This window comes from Ambystoma mexicanum, chromosome 9 (genome assembly GCF_040938575.1).
Source record: "Ambystoma mexicanum isolate Mex_15411 chromosome 9, UKY_AmexF1_1, whole genome shotgun sequence".
Taxonomy (NCBI): domain Eukaryota; kingdom Metazoa; phylum Chordata; class Amphibia; order Caudata; family Ambystomatidae; genus Ambystoma; species Ambystoma mexicanum.
Window position 1 is genome coordinate 1,276,306,203 of NC_090931.1, and position 18,565 is coordinate 1,276,324,767.

General features: G+C 42.4%; 1 protein-coding gene across 4 annotated transcripts in view; it reads left to right on the forward strand.

Annotated features, from left to right (window-relative positions):
- Positions 1-18,565, forward strand: part of STEAP3 (STEAP3 metalloreductase) — a 176,443-nt gene that overhangs the window by 114,737 nt on the left and 43,141 nt on the right. For all 4 annotated transcript variants that reach the window (XM_069616603.1, XM_069616605.1, XM_069616604.1 and 1 more), the window contains one exon: positions 15,057-15,584. In XM_069616603.1, coding sequence (XP_069472704.1) covers positions 15,057-15,584 — 528 coding nt within the window. The remainder of the gene's footprint in view (positions 1-15,056; positions 15,585-18,565) is intronic.

The following is an 18,565-nucleotide window of genomic DNA, read 5'->3' on the forward strand; positions in this document are numbered from 1 at the left end:
AGATCTATCAATACATTTAATTCGTCTAAAAGGACCTGTGAAAAAATGTTGGCAGGTATATCCAACATTGCCAGCAGAAAGTAATTACCCGGCTTCTTCCAGGATCGCTTTTTGTAAATTGGAAGAATGTTGTCGTTCCAAGAAGCTGGAAGAACCCCAGCTTTCCCTATGCCATCAAACACAACCCACAGCACAACAGCCCTTTGCCACAGCTTTTGTTTGTTGAGGGCATTACAGGTCCCATCCGGGCCAGCAGCTCTGGAGGAATGTCATCTGGTAACCAACAAATCAACAATACTCATTTTGCACTACCACTTGCTAGATGGTTCCATTTCAAACCTTCCTTCCGCTCCTAAAGTAGATGCAACAAACACTGAATTCTTTCTTGGGAATGCTGTTAATGGGTAGACCTCTCTTTTTAATTCCAAAAATTATATTCCACAATCCTCTATGATCCTTCTCTTTAGCAGATAATGCCATTAGTTTCCAATTTATTTTGCCTTCTCCATTCTACAACACCTCAACCAACGTCTATATTCGGTTTTTGCATTTTTGATGCAACCAACTATGGAGGATTTAGGACTATCCTCACCAGGAAGATCAAGTATGCTATTCATGTTGTTCCGGAATCATTTTCTAGCCTGAAATTTACCACTTTTTAAAAAAGCTAATTTTTCCTCATCTCTCTATTGCAGCGTTCTTCACGGCTTCTGTATTTTCTCTTCATCAAAACCCCCTCCACAATCTGACTTATAATAGCCACTAAATTATTAATACAATCAACCTCCACTCCATAAGTACCATCTCCACACAAACTAATGCAGTCTTTCAGTGCTACCTCAGCTCTTTTATATGCCAGTTTAAAATTGACGGTGTTCCATTCTACCCGATTGTTCCCATTATTGACGTAGATATTACCACGTCTATCATACAGCTCGATCATAAGCTTTTCTTTGAATAACCCACATTCTTCTCTGTGTAACGCTGCCATATCTTGCACAAGACTCAGACCAACTTCATTTACAAATATATAACTTGTAGTGCTAGCACACTCGCCACTTATTCCAGTAAAGGCTTTATATTCATCTCCACTACAGTGGCCGTTCATAAATGAGCCGCTGCCAAATCTTTACCTTTACAATTGAATTAGTTTTTTACAATGAGGGAAGAAACCTTACTGTCTTTAAATCAATTTAACTCCACACGTATTTTTGTGTTCAAATCACCAGCCACCAACACAAGGATGATTTCTCTTAATCCAGACAACAGGTCTACCATCTTACTTAGGTTTTGGTGGTTATTGTCCGCACAAGGTGCATCGTAGAGGTCAACAATGAAGAACTCCTTGTTGTCTCTATCCAATGATATCACAGAGGTGATGAAAGCATCTGTTAACATAATCATTTTTTAATAGTTTTTTTGTTAGTCCATAGATGATGCCCCATTAGCAGTGAACCACCCTTTGACCTACCCTTGGGTCCCTTAGTAGCCAATGATTGAATGGTGGATTTCCTGTTGAATGACCTAGCTTCAATCATCCAGGTTTCTTGTAACAGCAGTATTCCATAAAGGTCAATGTATGTACTGAATCAATACCCTCTCATCTGAAAGATGAAACACCTCTGTTCCAAGAACCTAACAAAGTGGGACCATCGGCACTGACTTGCAAAATGGGACTGAAACACTTTAGAGAGCCATTGCCAAAAGCCCTCCCCTCTCGTATCCAGACTGCACAGTCTCTTCCCACCTAAGGTATATCCAGATGATTCCACAGGGCTATTTGTTCTGCTTTGCTCTCGTATCTGGCTCGCGGGCACTCTAGCATTGCCCCTACACCCCTCTCTCCAATCAGATCATCTCTCTGGAGCGTCATTTCTTTGGAGATTAACATGCTCAGCCACTCCGTAACCTTCGTACCCAATATTTTTACCAAAGAACAAAAAATGTATTTTCGAAACCTAACTGTAAGGTTTCTTCTGTGGTAAACCAGATATTTGAGGTCAGTTGTGTAGCCTCTTTAACCTGGTCCGCCGCTTTGATATGTGGTGATTACACAAATGGGACTGCACTGTGAAGGATTTTCAATGCAATTGATCTATTCAGTGGAAGATATTTGTCAGCCATGGACGCCAGTTGCAGGGCGCAAACTAATGGCTGAGCCGCAACTTTCCTAGCCTCTGTGGGATCTTCTGCCCCTTCAGTTACTTTACATGCTTTAGTATTAATGATACCCCCATCGGTGTCGATTACTTGACATGCTTTAGTATTAATGATACCCCTATCAGTGCCATCGGCTTGAGACATGGCATCAATCTGCTTTTCTGAGCCCAACGTCTCATTCACATGAAACAGCCCTTTCAAATCCACGAATACCTCATCCTGAATACCAACTTTAACCTTCTGCCTTTTTTTCGTACAAGCTGCACTTTTATCTGTCTGGCTTACTTTTTACCACCATATTGTCTTTATGACCTTGTTTCAGGAAGGTGCGTGCGTACCATTATCTCTTGGTTTACCCGATATGTGGCTGTGCTCACCACACTCCTCGATGATTAAAGATATGTCAACCTCACTTTTTCCGCCTTAGAGCCACCTGTCCTGTCTATTGGGCAGAAGAATACACAATCGAACTCGCCACTCACTTCTTCGCAGGGGTCTAAATCGTTTGCAGTTAATCTTAATACATTATTTTCGGAGTCGAGTGACTCTTTCAACCGCTTACGTTTGCCATATTTTTCATAAATGATGACCTGGCAGCATATGTTTTTCTTGCACCGCCCTTTTAAGGACCAATTCCGTTTGTGACGGTGTGTGGTACAAATACCTTTTAACCTATATATTCAGCATTCGCAGAATTAGTACCAGGCTTTGCACATTTAATCTGTGACCCAACCTGCTCAGGTAAACCTGTGTCTACTTTATGGGGTGATCCGCCTTCCCTCTGTGTTAATTTGTACAACAGGCGAGATTGCACATCTCATTTCTTATCTATGGTATTGGATGCTCTCAGATTTATCCACCAATACTGTTTACTTTTACAATATCAAAAACATTCAGCTTTTAACGCTCCTATTTGACTCGCTCAGTATATTGGCGTTGTGGATCCTTCAGTGTTCAAAACAGCCTGATTATCTTTGAATAGATCTGGGGTAGGGAAAAGTTCAGTTTCTGTAGAGGATACTGTATGGATATCAATTGCGTCTATTACAATCACTTGCTGCTCTCTCTCCACAACGTCCGACTCACCATGGGTCACAGTTCTGCACGTTTGTGCTCCCAATGCTCCCAAAAGCAAAGCCTCATCCTTCTTTTCCTCAATAATGGCCTTCTCAGACCCCTTTTCTACTTCCTGGTACACTAAGGTACCCAAGTCCGATCGGACAGCAGTAATAACGGATTACATTGTTTTACAGCCTACAGATGCCAATGAGGTTGTTCAATCAACTACCAACTCTCTGTCCTGCTCTTCTATGGCAACCACATCTTCCCCCCTTTTTTTTGAAAAAAGTTTGATTTTACCCGTCGCCGTCTCGATACACGCATGGTTTTGACAGGCGGGCAAGTCCTAGAGTGCCTGAGGGGATATAAACATCTAGGTAGGCTGCTTTAGTGAGTACATCATCCTTAGGCTCCACACTTACTTGCACTGGCAGAGTTATAGAGTCTTGACTCTCAGCCATGCACAGATTCGCCTTGTCCTCCATATTCGCCATATCGTCTGACTGCATGACAGCGACGCACTTTGCACGCACCGCATGGGTTGCTAGTGCACACTTCAGCGTCTCAGCTGTGCCTTATGTAGGCAATATGCGGCTCAAAGGGCAACAACTCACCCAACAGGCACTGATTGGCCTTATGGGAGGTGCAGTTCTTTTCCTCACACCAAACTCCCAACACGATCAAACAAGTGAGTTTAGAATCACCAGCCAGCAAAAAAAAGTGCAATCTGAACTTTCACATCTGAAGAAAAGCCCAGATCACGTGACCTGAGCCAGTTTGCTAATACTAGAGACGAAAATGGGATGTGCCATTGAGGGCAAGTAATCGCCTGTGATCTTGAGCCTGGGACTAACAGGGGGGGTCATTGGTGGTTTCAGATTGCAAGGTTAGCACAAATACTGAGGTTGATGATCCATCTTCCATTTGGTCTTCATGGTAACCTTGCGCTCAGAAAAAAACAGCGAAAAGGCATCCTCAGAAAATGTCAAACCTGTGTTTGCACCCATGGCTTCTAGTGCTGGCATACGTTGCAGGCAGCGGCTCACTAATGGCCTATTCACGTAGGACTAAAGGAGAAGGATGAGCAGGTGCAGGGTGGTTTATTTATTTGTTCATTTGTAAAGCGCACCTAACCCAAGAGTATCTGGGCGCATTACTTGGTAAACATTACATTGAAGGTAGTACAGACATTCTTGATCACGAGTATTACATGACATTATTGGAAATTACATTTTGTTACATTGCATGGGTCATTTGTAAGCATTACATTATATACCATTGATAGTATATCGAGATAATGTTACAGAAAATAGTTGGAGACCTAGCAGGTAATGGTATGACAGTTGGCGCTCATGTGTGAAGAGCCAGGTTTTAAAACAAATTCTGAAAATCCAGAAAGAAGGGTCTGCTCTAAGAACTGCAGGCATGGAATTCCACAATTTGGCAGCTAGTACAGGGAAGCGGTTTCTCCCTGCTTTCTGCAGTTTAAATCTAGGGATCTTTAGCAAGTGCACCTGTCTGGAGTGTGTAGGTCTGTTATTCAGATTTTTCGTGAATTTGTTCACCAGATATTTAGGGGTTGTATTGAATAGGCATTTGTGTGTCATTGATAAGGTTTTGAAAGCAATTCTATCTTAGATAGGTAGCCAGTGGACCGAACGCCTGGCAGGCGTGATGTGGTTGGTTGTTCTCGGGATATTAAGTGCCGCTCTCAAGGCATTATTTTTTAGAACTTGTAATTTTTTTATGTTATGACTACTCGTGCCTAGATACAGGGAGTTGCAATAGTCGAGCCTCGACAGTACCAAGTCTCTAGCCAAAGTAATGCAGCTGTCTGCTGAGCGGAATGGTCTGCAGGCGTTAATAAGTTTTGAGGTATAGGCTGCTGAAGCCGTGGCATTAACTTGTCTCATTAGGGTGAGGGCTGAGTCCAAGTATATCCCTAAGGTTTTAACTTCTTTTGCCACTTTGATCGTGCTGTTGTCGATGTTAAATGATTTGTATTGATTGTCTAGTTTGTTTAGTCTATTTTGAGATCTTATGAGGAGTAACTCTGTTTTGTATTCATTAAGACCATGGATAGCCATCCAAGCTTGTATGGTGTGGTATATCTCGTTGAGTAATTTCACATCAGTGTCATATGAGCCTGTAATGGGAATGAGGATTTGAGTGCCGTCTGCATAATTAGTGTAGGAGACGCCCAAATCATCCATGTGGTTGAAAAGTGGCTTGGTAAATATATTGTACAAAGTCGGTGATACGCAGGAGTCCTGTGGAATTCCGCAGGGTACTAGGGCTGGTTCAGCAGGTGCAGTGGGGGTGAATACCCTCATTGTCCTATTAGATAAGAAGGACTCTATCCATAGAACTGCCTTAGAGGAGAAGTGGGCTGCCGTAGTCAAATGTTTGCAGAGGACTTTATGGTTGACCAAATCAAAGGGCGCAGATAGGTCAAGTAGAAGGAGGATTGCTAGGTTGCCGTTATCTTTTAGCTCGTCCATTTGAATTTGTAGGTATATCCGTAAACATTCAGTACCATGGCCTGGTCTGAAGCCTGATTGGAGAAGGCCCAGAAGGTTGTTCAGTTCTAAATGACTTTATTTGCAACAAGCCGTGCCACAATAGTTAAAAATGCGAAACTCCTTTGTGTGCTTTTAAATTTTATTTACTCGATCCAAGTTATGTTCCCTGCAACATCCAATCCTAGCAAATTGATCCCACTAATAAAATAAGGAAACCTTGGTTTATAAATGATGTCTTTCCCGAACAGCCAACACGTGTTTTGCACATTTAGCGACTTTCCATAGCAGCAAAACGCATTTCTTTTGCACAAAAAATGAATACACGATCAACATAAGTTTTTCTTACACAATTCACACATTTCACGTGATGCCGCCCATTCTTTTGGTTATTGGATTATCTGTATTTATTTTAGTCCAAAATCAAGTGTTTCTTGTTTTTGTTTATTGAATCTCTTTGTGATTATTGTAAATAATACAATTGGGATTGTTTAAATGAAAAAAATAAAATAAAAATAAAAAAATTAAAAAAATCGCACAGCCAGGAGTTGCTCGCTTTTAAGGTTCATTGCCAAAACTCTCCCCGTTTGTCAAACACAATTAGGGCGAACAAGTGTTTGTGCAGCGGTTATATATGCAGATTATTGCCAGGCACAGGGAATCTGCAGATGGAGGTTTTTTGCTTTTAGGGGAAACATATATAATTGTCAGTACTACAGGTTTTTTAAGACACCATTTGTAATCATCAAGGGGAAAAGTATTGGGCTTGGTTTGAATTGTAGATGTCCTTGGTGTGCATGGGCACGCTGCTGTTGCAGACACACCTGTGGTAGCTACTTACATGATGTGTGTTCATAATCCTGGATGTCCCACACATTTAGACTGTGTGTGAACTATCAAGCGTGTTCATCTATTGTGGATACGAGGACACGGCCAAGGAGAAGCAATGATTGAGGTTTGAACTGAGGAACAGTGACTTTGTGGCGAGGCAAGAAGTTGTGCTTCCTCCACACAGTGTTGGTTGCTGACCAAACAAGCCGATTTGGCACCTCTTGAAATGAGGATACCTTGTGCAAATATGTGGGGCACTGTGGCTGTGTCTGTGAATACTCAAGTAGGCATTTGGATGAGGATTCATAGCTTCCAAATAGATTCACGCCAGCCCCCCCCCCCACCCTCTATTGTAGCATTCTGTGACTTGGAGACCAGCGTTTATAGTAGAAAAGGCAAAGCTACAACTACTTCAATGCAAACGGAACTCGATAAACACCACCACCAAACATGGGTCCCGTTTAGACCTATGGTCATTGCCAATCTGTGAGGAATTGGCCGTGAAACTGAACAGAAAAGCACTATAGAACACAGGGTCCCCCATTCATAGATTGGAGGGGCTAGCATGACTGCGTCAAACCCTTCTATTATGATTAGGAGCAAAATGGTTTCCTTGGGTCGCCATCTTGAGGGCCTTCCAAGACATTTGTGCAACAGCTGCCTCTTGAGTTGAGGGGGGCAAAGCTAGTTTGGGGTGGACTCTGGTGGGTCCTGAAGAATATGTATGAATATAACCCATGCATTTCTGATGCAAATGGGAGAAGGCTGTCATTGGAGTTTTGTGCTTCGTTCGGAGGTAGGGGAGAAGTGTTCTGAGTAATAAGGGTTATGAGAGCCAGCTTCTAGAAACGAAAAGCGTTCTGCCAAGAGGCAATAGATAACAGCTATGAGGAAGGCAATACAACAAACTGAAGAAGGCTGACCCCTGTTTCATGGGAGCTATGTGTATTCTGAGGCTACTAGCTGCTGGCCTCGCCTAGAGGCCCAACCTACACCATTTCAGAGATCATGCCCAACAAGGCTGAAACAGGACTGGGGTTGCTTGCAGTCTCGTGCACAGGGGATGTGACCCTAGAGGTAGGGTGGGACCAACACTAATTTGCATATGGTATTTCCACTTCCATAAGGGCATGGCAGACTGAAAAACGAAGGTATGGAGGGTTGCCCATATTGAAAATTAAGCCCCTGAGGATCTATTTGATCAGCTGCTTAGATGTGTGTGAAAGGCACAATTCGGAAAATCCAATATAGGAAGTAGATTATTTGGTGCAAAGCCATCAAAACTGTGGGAGCAGCCTCCTTTCTGAGTTCTGAGTAGAAGACCTATCAGGATTTTAAAAGAAAGATTCTGGAATGTTGGGCGACCTAGAAGCAGCTTAAGCCTGCTGCGCCTGCTCCATCCTCTGGCTGTGGATACTAAAGGAATGAATACCGGGAATAAAAAGAGGATTGAAGTTCCTGAGTATCCTATCCCAAAAAAAAAGCCAAAGCAAGAAGGCGAGATGGAGACGCCCAGCAGCAGTGATATGTACACCCTCCTACTAAAGGTCTCCGAGAACGTGGAAGAGATGAAAAGCTTTTTAAATGAACTGACCTCAAAGGTGAACCATCTGGAGATCAGAGTTATAAAGGTTGATTCTGGTAACTCAGCCTTGGCCTCAGAAGTGGCAGGGAGCTTCAGGGCATATAAAGACTTAAGATCAGAGATTGCGGACCTAAGAAATGAGAAGTTATCCCTGGAAGTTGAAAGCAGGAATCTGAATCTGCGCATGCTGGGTTTACAGGAATGACCTGGCTTGGATAAGGATTTAGATTCACGAGTCCTTGGGGTCCTGACAGAGTTGGTGGGCAAGGAAATTGTGACCCCTGGTGACTTGGGTTACTCCTAGAGAGCTGGGTAATTCATGAAGGACAGACCAAGGCAGATAATTTTGGTTTTACCCAAGGTCGATGTAAAGGAGAAAATCTTGAAGGCTGCAAGGGAGAAAGGGAAACTTGTGCTAGATGGGAGATCCTTTGCCATTTTTCCAGACTTTCCCAGGGAGATCATGGAGGCGAGGAGGGCTTTTAGGGTCACCAAAGCCATTGCTCTGAGGAAAACATTAAAACTATGTTGGGGAAACCTGCAACTCTGAAGATATACACGGAAAAGTGCGTGAAAACAACAGTAGACCATGCCGAGGCTGAACGGTGGCTTAAAAAGGCTAAAACCCAATGGATAGTCCAGGAATAGCTCAGCCTTTCATTTATAACGTTGGGTTAATTTACAGCAATGTAATACTTGCGCATTTTTCTAATGATTTGGATATTTATATTATATTTCTGTTCATTTATTAAGTTTATTTATGAATAATATTACTGTTTGAAATGCAGGATTTCTGTTTTAAACGGCTACGTTGAGTTTCGTGAGCGCGTGGTTAAAAAGGGTCTGTACTCAGCACGTTGTGAGGTGCCTTCCTTTTAATAAGGAAGTGAAAGCCAGAGTGTAAGGAATGGTGGAGCATACTGCATTTCCCCTCAGTTTATGGATCTCTATACTCTGGTCGCGAGATCCTCATCCCATCTGCCTGCTGGTCTGTTGGGAGGTGCCACCACCAGGATGCTTATTGTAGTTACGCTGATGGTAACGTACATGTAGGTGTGACACGTTCTGGGCACCTTGCTCATGGAGGCACTGCAGGACCCATACTGATCTATGCTTGGGCTGTGCAGGGGGATCTTTAGATGATTGTCTTGAGCGTGTTTGACAACTTCTTCGGTTCCCTTGTATCGAGGGCATGCACGTCTTTTTCTGGAGTTCAAGCGGTATATGGTGTCGGGGTAAGGTTCCTGGGGTACTGGATGTTGTTGGTGGCTCGACATTAATCCTTTTGTTTCTCATGTAAGAATGGGTTATTTACTTTACTGCGGTTTGGCCGATGCGTGCAATTTGTAAATAAATGGTAGTTCAGTGACAGGTTGTGTTCAAGGTTCGCATTGAATAAATCACGTGGCTGTGGATGTCTTTGGTTGGTTTGACTGCTGCGTGTTTGTCTACACCCCTTCTATCAGAATATCTGAATGCATTTTGCTGGAGGGAACTGCAGGCAGTGCGGGTTTGGTGGAGGCTTTCCATGGCTCTTAAATTTTGTTGATATCCCTGCTTTATTCATATCTGTTTAACGGCTGTGCCCCAATGTTCGAGTTAATCATTCCCCAATTCCTTTTTAAGGGCCCTTTCATTGTCGACTAGCACTGGCAGATGAGTGTTGTAGGGTAGGTTTAAATTGAAAGAGAAACTAGTTTGTTTAAGCAGTGAAGAGATGTGGCAGTATGATTTTGGAGTGACGTGCTATTTAGTCATACTCCAGTAGGTAGTTTAATAGCCAAACAGAGTGAGTTTGGGGAAATACGGAAGGCAGTGGTGACCCTGAGAAAATATGGTTAAGCTAAAGCTGGCAATTTTCGACACAGAGGTATGCGGCTCCACCCCTTCTTCTTTAGTTAATACAATATTTATACACGCACAAACTGAAGGGTTTAGGACGGCAGGAGTAATTTCTATGGATGCATGTCACTGAACATAGATGGGAGGATTAGCTACTTGGGTAACATAGGAGGCAATATGAATTAAACTCATTCTAGACTTGAGGGCCCGAGTGACAATAGATTGAGATATTTGACTGCTGAAGGGAATATTTGGATAAGCTGTAAAGTTCCATGTTTAGAAGCAGTGATCACCAGGAAACTATCCAATTAATGGAGTATTTGCATGCAATTATGTAGCTGTGGCATATAGGCTTTGGTTTATGGATTTTAAGACATCTTGGTATTCAAAACATTAAACTCAGATGTGCACTATAAATATTGGAATCTATGGGAAGGGGGCGGGACAGATATCTTTCTATAAAGACTATGGAAGGGAGGAGCTGGTGGGTTTTGTACTGACAAAACCAACCAGTTGCATTTTCTGTTATTGTTTTTGTTTGTCTTTGTGTTTCTTCACAGCGTGCGTTCTGTTCAGTCCTAATATGGCACAGCCTAATAAAAAATGTTTGAAAATAGTGGCTTGGAATGTAAACTGTGCAAACTATAAAGGAACAGGATATTACACAGGCTTAATGAACTGGGGGCAGACTTATCCCTGTTACAAGAAACGCACCGAATAGAAACAAAGGCGGAAATATTGAAACTTGGGTGGGTGGGGAGTGTTTTTTGCTCCTCTTTTACTTCCAGGACCAGGGGCGTTTGCACTCTGATAAAGAAAAACCTGCCAATATCTGAAATAATCTGTAATAAGGATAAGGAAAGAAGAATAGTTTGTATTACTCTGAAAGTTCAAAATGTTTCATATTGTATTTGCAATGTTTATGCTCCAAATGATGGGGATGGCAACTTTCATCTCTCACACAGTGTATACGGAATTTAAAAACACTAAACATAGTTGTGGGAGGAGATTTTAATATTGCAATGGATCCCATGTTAGATAAGTGTTTTCTCTGTCAGTAATGAAAGCAAAATGAAGCGCAAAGCCATGATAGAATTTATGGGAGAATGTGGTTTAAAGATATGTTTAAAATTCAACATCCCCTGGATAGACGATATTCATTCCATTCGATGCGACATAAAATGTTCTCACTTATAGACTTGCTCCTAACCTCTGGTTTTTACACAAGAAAATTGTGATCAAAGTGATATAAACACTACCTGATCTCAGATCATGCACCATTTTCAATAGAAATGTCTTTGTCATACCCAATGCCTAAAACAAGTATTTGGAAAATTAATGTCACTTTACCCGAGGATGTCGAACTAGTGCACAAGATTGTGACAGAAGTTACATTTTTTGTGGAGAAAAACTGGACAGAAGTAGCAGTGGAAAGTGTATGGGAACCGATCAAATGTTACATGAGACATGCTAATTGGCCTTTCTAGTAAAACGAGAAGGGACCGAGATATTGAAGTGAAGAAACTAGGGAGAGAAATTGGAAAATGCACAATGTTTTGGAATCTTGTACTGCACTTGCATTAAAAAAAGGAAACTAGAGAAGCTACTAACAGAAAAAGCAGATGTGATTTTGTTCAGAGCAAGAAGTAACTACTATGATGGTGGGGAGAAATGTGATTACCTCTTGGCGCACCATCTGCAGGTTATAGAGAATGAACAATCTATTGACGCAATTGAATGCCTGACGAGAGAAATCACGGTTGACCCATCACAGATCAAACATTATACTCATCAGATGTGCAGATTACCCAGAACCGTTTGAATGAATATATAGGAAGCTGCAACCTAAAAAAATTGAATCCAGAGGACAGATTGAATCTAGACAATTAAGAATTTAAAAGAGCAATGTGCCATCTAAACATGGTGGAAATGGCCAGGGCCTAATGGTTTGCTGGCAGAATTATACAGGATTATGCCGGATGAAGTATATGCTTTGATGTTGGCCATGTTGCAATCCCCATAGATGAGGGGCATATTCCCCCTGTCCACTCGACATGCAACCATCTCATTATTTCTGAAACAAGGGAAATTGGCGCTGAACCTGAGCAGTTTTTAAAATCCTAGCCAAGGCCATCTCAATGAGAGTTGTAAACTAGCTGCCAGGGATCCTTGGCCAAGAACAAGCAGACTTTGTTAAAGGGAGACCTGCTTCTAAAAACATGCGCAGACTGATTCGGATCCTATATGAAAACAAGCAATTACCTGCTGAGGTGGCCATACTATCTATCACTAGATGCTGAAAAGGTTTTTGATCGCATTGAATGAATATATTTAATGGCCACTTTAGTAGGCTGCGGAGTGGGAGAAAAATTACTTGGATCGATTAATCTACTATACAAAAACCAACAGCAAGTATAAATACTAATGTTTTTTTCTCTGAAAGTTTCAAATTGGGCAGAGGAACACACCGAGGGTGCTCTATCACCTTTGCTCTTTGCACTCGCTATGGAGCCATTGGGAGCTATTTGAGTATATGATGACGATATGTTGCTAATGGTGCAAGGAATAGTCTCTTCAGTCCAAGCAACCATGGATCAAATCAATGTCTTTCATGAGTACTCTGGATATAAAATAAATTGGTCTAAATCTGAAGCTATGCCGGCATCAAATACTTGTACTAATCAACAGCTAATTGAGTATGGCTTCAGGTGGTGTCCAGAATAGATGTGGTACTTCTGCATTTGGTTGAGGAGGGATGTGGACCGTATGATGGATGTTAATTTGCTACACGCTGTTGAGATTCTTAAAAATGACCTGTGCAAATGGAATGAATTGAAGCTGAGTCTGTGGGGAAGAGTGAACACAATCAAAATGACTTTAGCTCCTTGTATTAACTATATCCTGAGCATGATCCCATTAATAGCAAGAAAGAAGCTGATGAGGCGGATGGAGAGTCGGATAGTCATTCTTGTGGGAGGGAAAACCACTTCGGATAAATCTCTGGAAATTACAAGTATCTATGGAAAATAGAGGATTGGCAGTACTAGATTTTGACATTTGCTACCTTTCATTGAGAATTCAATGGATGTTTGGACTCAGACAGAAACTAGAAGATGTACTCTACTTGCACCAAGGGTGCTGATGACGTCGGATGTGCATGGATACAAATCATATGCTTCAACAGCATTTTTGAAGGAGTGCTGGAAAGGACTTTTGAAGCTTAGTAATAAAGGAGTCTCCTGCTCAAATAACTCATCTCTATGGCTCAATCCGGAAGTTAAGCTGGAGGGGAAAACACTGTTTGGCCTAACTGGTATTTGAGTGGTATTCAATGGTTAGGTGACATTTTCCAAGAAGGGAAATGGATCTCGTTTAAAAGATTGAAAATGGTAAAGAATCCTGAGAATGGCACATTTTGGGAATATAGAAAACTGAAAAAACTGTGGGGAATAAAATTCCAGATGTTTGCAAGGACTGGATGGATTGGTTGCAAGATTTCAAGCTGAATGGACACATCGCCTCCAAGGTGTATAAACTCCTGGCACAATATAAGGAACCCAATGAAAATCTCTTGGTCAAATGGTCAGAGATGATAGACCTGGAAATGAGTGTGAGCCGATGGAACAAGATCTGCAGAAATGTGTCTTTGACCTCGCTGATTCTAGGGGAAACAGCAAGACAGATTACGATCCTGAACAGGGTGTACTGGCCCCCACCGAAATTATATAAAAGGGGCTTGTTAGAGGCCTTTTGGAAATGCAAACACAGAGTGGGTTCCTTTGAACATATGATGTGGGGATGTGGAATTATGTGGGATTTGGTGAGAGATGTGATGCTGACCATGAGTTCTGATGATTGATGTGGAGGATGATTTTGGAAGTATTATTCTAGGGGAGGAGGAGCTAATAGCAGATCTAACATTTCCACAGAGATGTTGGTTCTTTAGAGCATCACACTCTGCAAAGAAAATTATTTTAAGGAACTGGAAAAGTGAACAAACGCCCTCTGTTTCGGAATGGATGACTGAAGATGTCAAAAATAGAAAGGGTGATCTTGTGTAGGAACAAGAAAAGAGACTTCTATGAAGGTATCTGAAAAAGATTTAATGCCTCAATACAATAATATTTTCTTTGCCTTGTGCTGCTGTACTTTCCACAACTGTGAATCTATGTATGTTTGTTTCTGTAAAATGTAATGTAACACTGAATTGTCATTTTCCAAATTATGATAAATATGTGAATACAAAAAAAAATATTTTAAAAGAAAGGCAAGGAACGATTCTTACCATTTAACCTTTCTTAAATGTGATCACTGTTGCAGGATTTTGTTAGTTCTTCGACAAGGGATCACGTTTTATTCATCCTTCAAACGCTGATCATAAATCATGAAAGTGAATCCTGTATTGATCCACAACACCCATGATAGCACAATATTGGATATCTCCTTGGGTTATGCAAAATGCACACATTTATATGTATAAATAAATACAACAGTAATGTTAAGGGAATGTAATCATGATTTTACACAGCACCCCATTTTCTCACAGAGACAAGAAGTTGTGCGAATCTAAAATTGAAACTACTCTTTACTTGCTCTTACACATTTGTAGTGCTATGCACACCCATTCAGTTTCACCTGACTAATGGAAGAATACTAAATGCAGGATATGGTGACCTAGCACCCCATTTGTGTATGTCTCGTGGGTAAGTGGACCTTCTGCGGAGAGGATCTTGGGCACTGAGGCTTAGGATTTTGGAACAGGATGCGGGGCTGATCTCCTAGGAGTGAAAACACCATCACACACTTTACTTGCCACAGCACAGTTCCACACAGGGTAATAAAAAAGAGGCTTGCACTGCACTGTGGCAGTTCTGTGGTTGGCAAGCTTCATTTAGCAGCACCCTTGATGTAAGCCTTCAATAGCACTGAATAGACTCAAGTGACTGACGGCAGTTCTTTCCACAATGTGCACTGTAAGAGTTCATTAACTTGCATTCTTCTCCCCGAGACTGTTCTCATTCATTTATCCTATTCTGGTTATATCTTTTGTGTCATTACAGGTGCTGATTTGCTCCAATAATCAAGAAGCCAGAAATGTTGTTTCGACAATTGCCCGCAGCATGGGGTTTATCCCAGTGGACATGGGCACACTGTGTGCCGCCCGCGACATCGAGAACATTCCCTTACAGCTCCTCCCACTCTGGAAGATCCCTGTCCTGCTGGCTTTGAGTCTCTTCATTGGCTTCTATGTGTACAACTTTGCCAGAGGTGTCCTACATCCTTACCTAAAGGAGAACAAAAACAAGTTCTATAAGATTCCTATTGAGCTGGTCAATGTCACGCTGCCTTGTGTTTCGTACGTCATGCTGTCTCTGGTTTACTTGCCTGGCATCCTTGCAGCGTTCCTCCAGTTACACCATGGCACCAAATACAGACGATTCCCAGACTGGCTTGATCAGTGGCTTATTCACAGGAAACAGATTGGGCTTGTGAGCTTCTACTGTGCTGCACTGCATGCGGTGTACAGCCTCTGTCTGCCGATGCGCCGGTCTAGCCGATATCAGATGCTTAATGATGCTTTCAAACAGGTAAAAAAAAGAGGTACAGATGTATAATGCATTTGTGTATACCCTCTTGATTTTGGCAGTCTTTTTTTTCATATCTAACAATAGTAGTTAACGTGCACCCAAAATACTAGCAGATGTTGGACAGCATGCTGAAATCTCAGGTTGTGTCCTGGCAAGTACCAGTAGTTCTGTTTATGTATTTACTAGCGGTACCACCTGGCGTTGCCCAGGTCTGTAGCTGACATGCACGTGGGGGTGTGCTATAGCCTTGTGTACCTTTGTGGTGTCATAACCTATTTTTGAAAAATCGCTAATCTCCTGAAATTGAGTATACTGACAGCACAGGGCCGCATCCCGCTCGACCCCTGTGGAGGGCGAATGGGTGGGGTTTGATAAAATGTCACTATCGCCGGTACACCATAGACTGGTATGCCGACTGTGGGCCAAAATGTCAGCCCACCAATTGTTCTGGGGCAGGAGCCAACCCTGAACATACAAACACTTTCACAAATAAATAGATTTGGGAAAAGGTCCATATTTTGCTATGCATTCTTTACCAAAATGTAAATGCACATTGGAACCAATGGATGATGCCTGTCGCGCGTGGCTGCGACCTGTCAAATGTGCCTACTGCATGGAAGATGTCCTCTGTTCCAAGCAGTGTGGTACTGGTAGATGGCTATGGCGCTTCTTGAAGCAGCAAGATGAAGGCTTCTAAGGGGGCTGGTGATCCAGCACCAGCAGAATTGAAGGTAGAATACTTCCTTGAAAAGTCTTATTGGGTCTCTTGTTTAAAGAAAGGGTGCAAGCCCCCGGGGCTTGAGATTTTGATCCAAAGCATTATGAAGGAATGAACTCTGTACCCATGTGTTTTTTAACTCTAGTCCCGGTTTTATATTGGCATTGCGGGACTTTTAGTTTTGCTTTTCGATTTTAAAGGGCTAACCAGAATGCAAAGGAAAAAGACGGGGCTGGGTGAGCTACTCATACCTGACCTGGGATGACGTGAGATCCTTAATAGCGATGGTACTATATGGTGTGCCCTTTGATGATCCAACCATAGTTTTAGGGCAGGTGCTGGAATGTTAGTTTTGTTTACTGATGCCATGACACTATTTCAATGTACTTACATAAATGCAGGTCCGGTTTAGGTAACACGGAAATATCAGTTCCTGGAGCGCAATTTGCAGCCTTGTAAATTGAGGTCTTACTTTACCCACAGACAGACAAACTGTTGCTTCAACACAAAGACAATGGCCTATTGTGGCAGCTCGTGGTTTAGGAATACCACAGCTTTAGCCCCTGGTATCCATTCTCAGACTGCCTGTGTGTTCAATCTAACAATTTTTCATTTGCGTAATCTCCTTTCTGGTTCCCTTTTGCCTAATAATACAAACCTGCACTTTATGAATCGCCTCCTTATGGTTAAGCGAAGACCAATTTGCATTGACTTTTTTTGTTGTTACTTATAGCACACACCGAGTCCAAGAGCAGCAGGGCCCTTTACAACAGGATTTTGCCAGAATTGGGCTTGGCATTTTATACAGTACTTTTGGAAGAGAGGGATTTGTATTCCTCCAGCATATATTGTTGAAAGAGCCACGTCTTTCGTGTTTTGCAGAACTGGAGGATGGTAGGGGCATTTCAAGCCTCTACTGTTATTGAGTTCCAGATGGTTGCAGTGTGGCAGGAGAAGGACTGCTGGCAGTCTTCTCTTTGAGGGCTCACTTTGACTCCAACCTTTTGATAGTTTTGCTACGTGTGGTGGGGGAGCATCCAGAGGTGTGGAGTTTAGCCTTCAAGTATTTCGGTGTTCTGTTTGAGACTGCTTTGTAAGCGATATGATCCTGGTGGGCAGGAGGAGCCAGTGAAGCGTGCACAGTGTTGGAACGATTTGCGGCCACCTGTAATGAGGCGGGCTGCAGTGTGGTGTGCTGCTTTGAGGGGGGCCATGTGTGCAGCTGGAAGCCCAGTAAGGAGGGCATTTCTGGCATTGATGTGAGATAACGAGGGGTTGGACCACCTTACATAATTAGTTGGGAGGAATGAAGGGATTGATTTTCCATAGTGTGTGGATCTCCATGCGGTTTGTGCCTTTTTGGCTATGTGCCTTTGGATAGAAAGGCTACTGTGAACAATGAAGCTCAGGGATTTGGCTGAGCTTGACAACTGAGGGGTACATTTTCCCAGGCACATGTCATCCAGCCATTGTTGCACACGTTAATAGCTTTTGAGTTGCTGGGCAGATATGGTTGAAATGGTCTGCTAATGGCCCTTTCAAGCTGAAAATTTTGGGGAAAATTATTCAAACGGTTAAAAAGAAGTTAAGGAAAGAGACATTTTTCTTTTTCCGCCTACTCCCATCTCCCTTAAAGAAAAGGTGCTTCCACTGAATACATGCACAGTGAAAATCACTGTGAAGGTTTGTGTCAAATCGGAAACAAGTTGGGCCCGTAGGTTGGCAGATATATTTATTTATTTTTCGATTTTTCGTTTGGTCTAAATCCATCCTGTATATTCTTTTGTTCTTTCAAAATTTGATGGTGAAGGGGGGTCCCTTAGGTCCAAAAGAAATTGCTGATCTCCCATGGTTTATTGCAGCAGTGAGGTTTTTCTGAAATTCCTGCATCCAAGCGATTCCTGCGTCAATGAAGTGGGCCGAGACATAATTGGACCTAAAGTGGAAGAGGGCACATGTAGAGGAGCACTGGGACTCGAGGCGAATTATTGAACATTTGCACATTACAGAGGTAGTAGTAAAACGTTATGTACACATGGAAATTATTCTCACAGCAATGCAACGAGTTGCCATGGTGATTATGGTGGTTTATACGGGGAAATTCTGAGGGGAAATGATTGTGGGAATGATGGAAGGAGAGGAAATAGGAAAGCCAGGTTGTTTTGTCTCCTAATTGTTGCAGTGAAGACCATGACCCATGAGTCCTGGTTACTTTCTAGTGGGGGGGGGAAGGGGACTGCCATAGGCTAGTCTTTTTAGACTA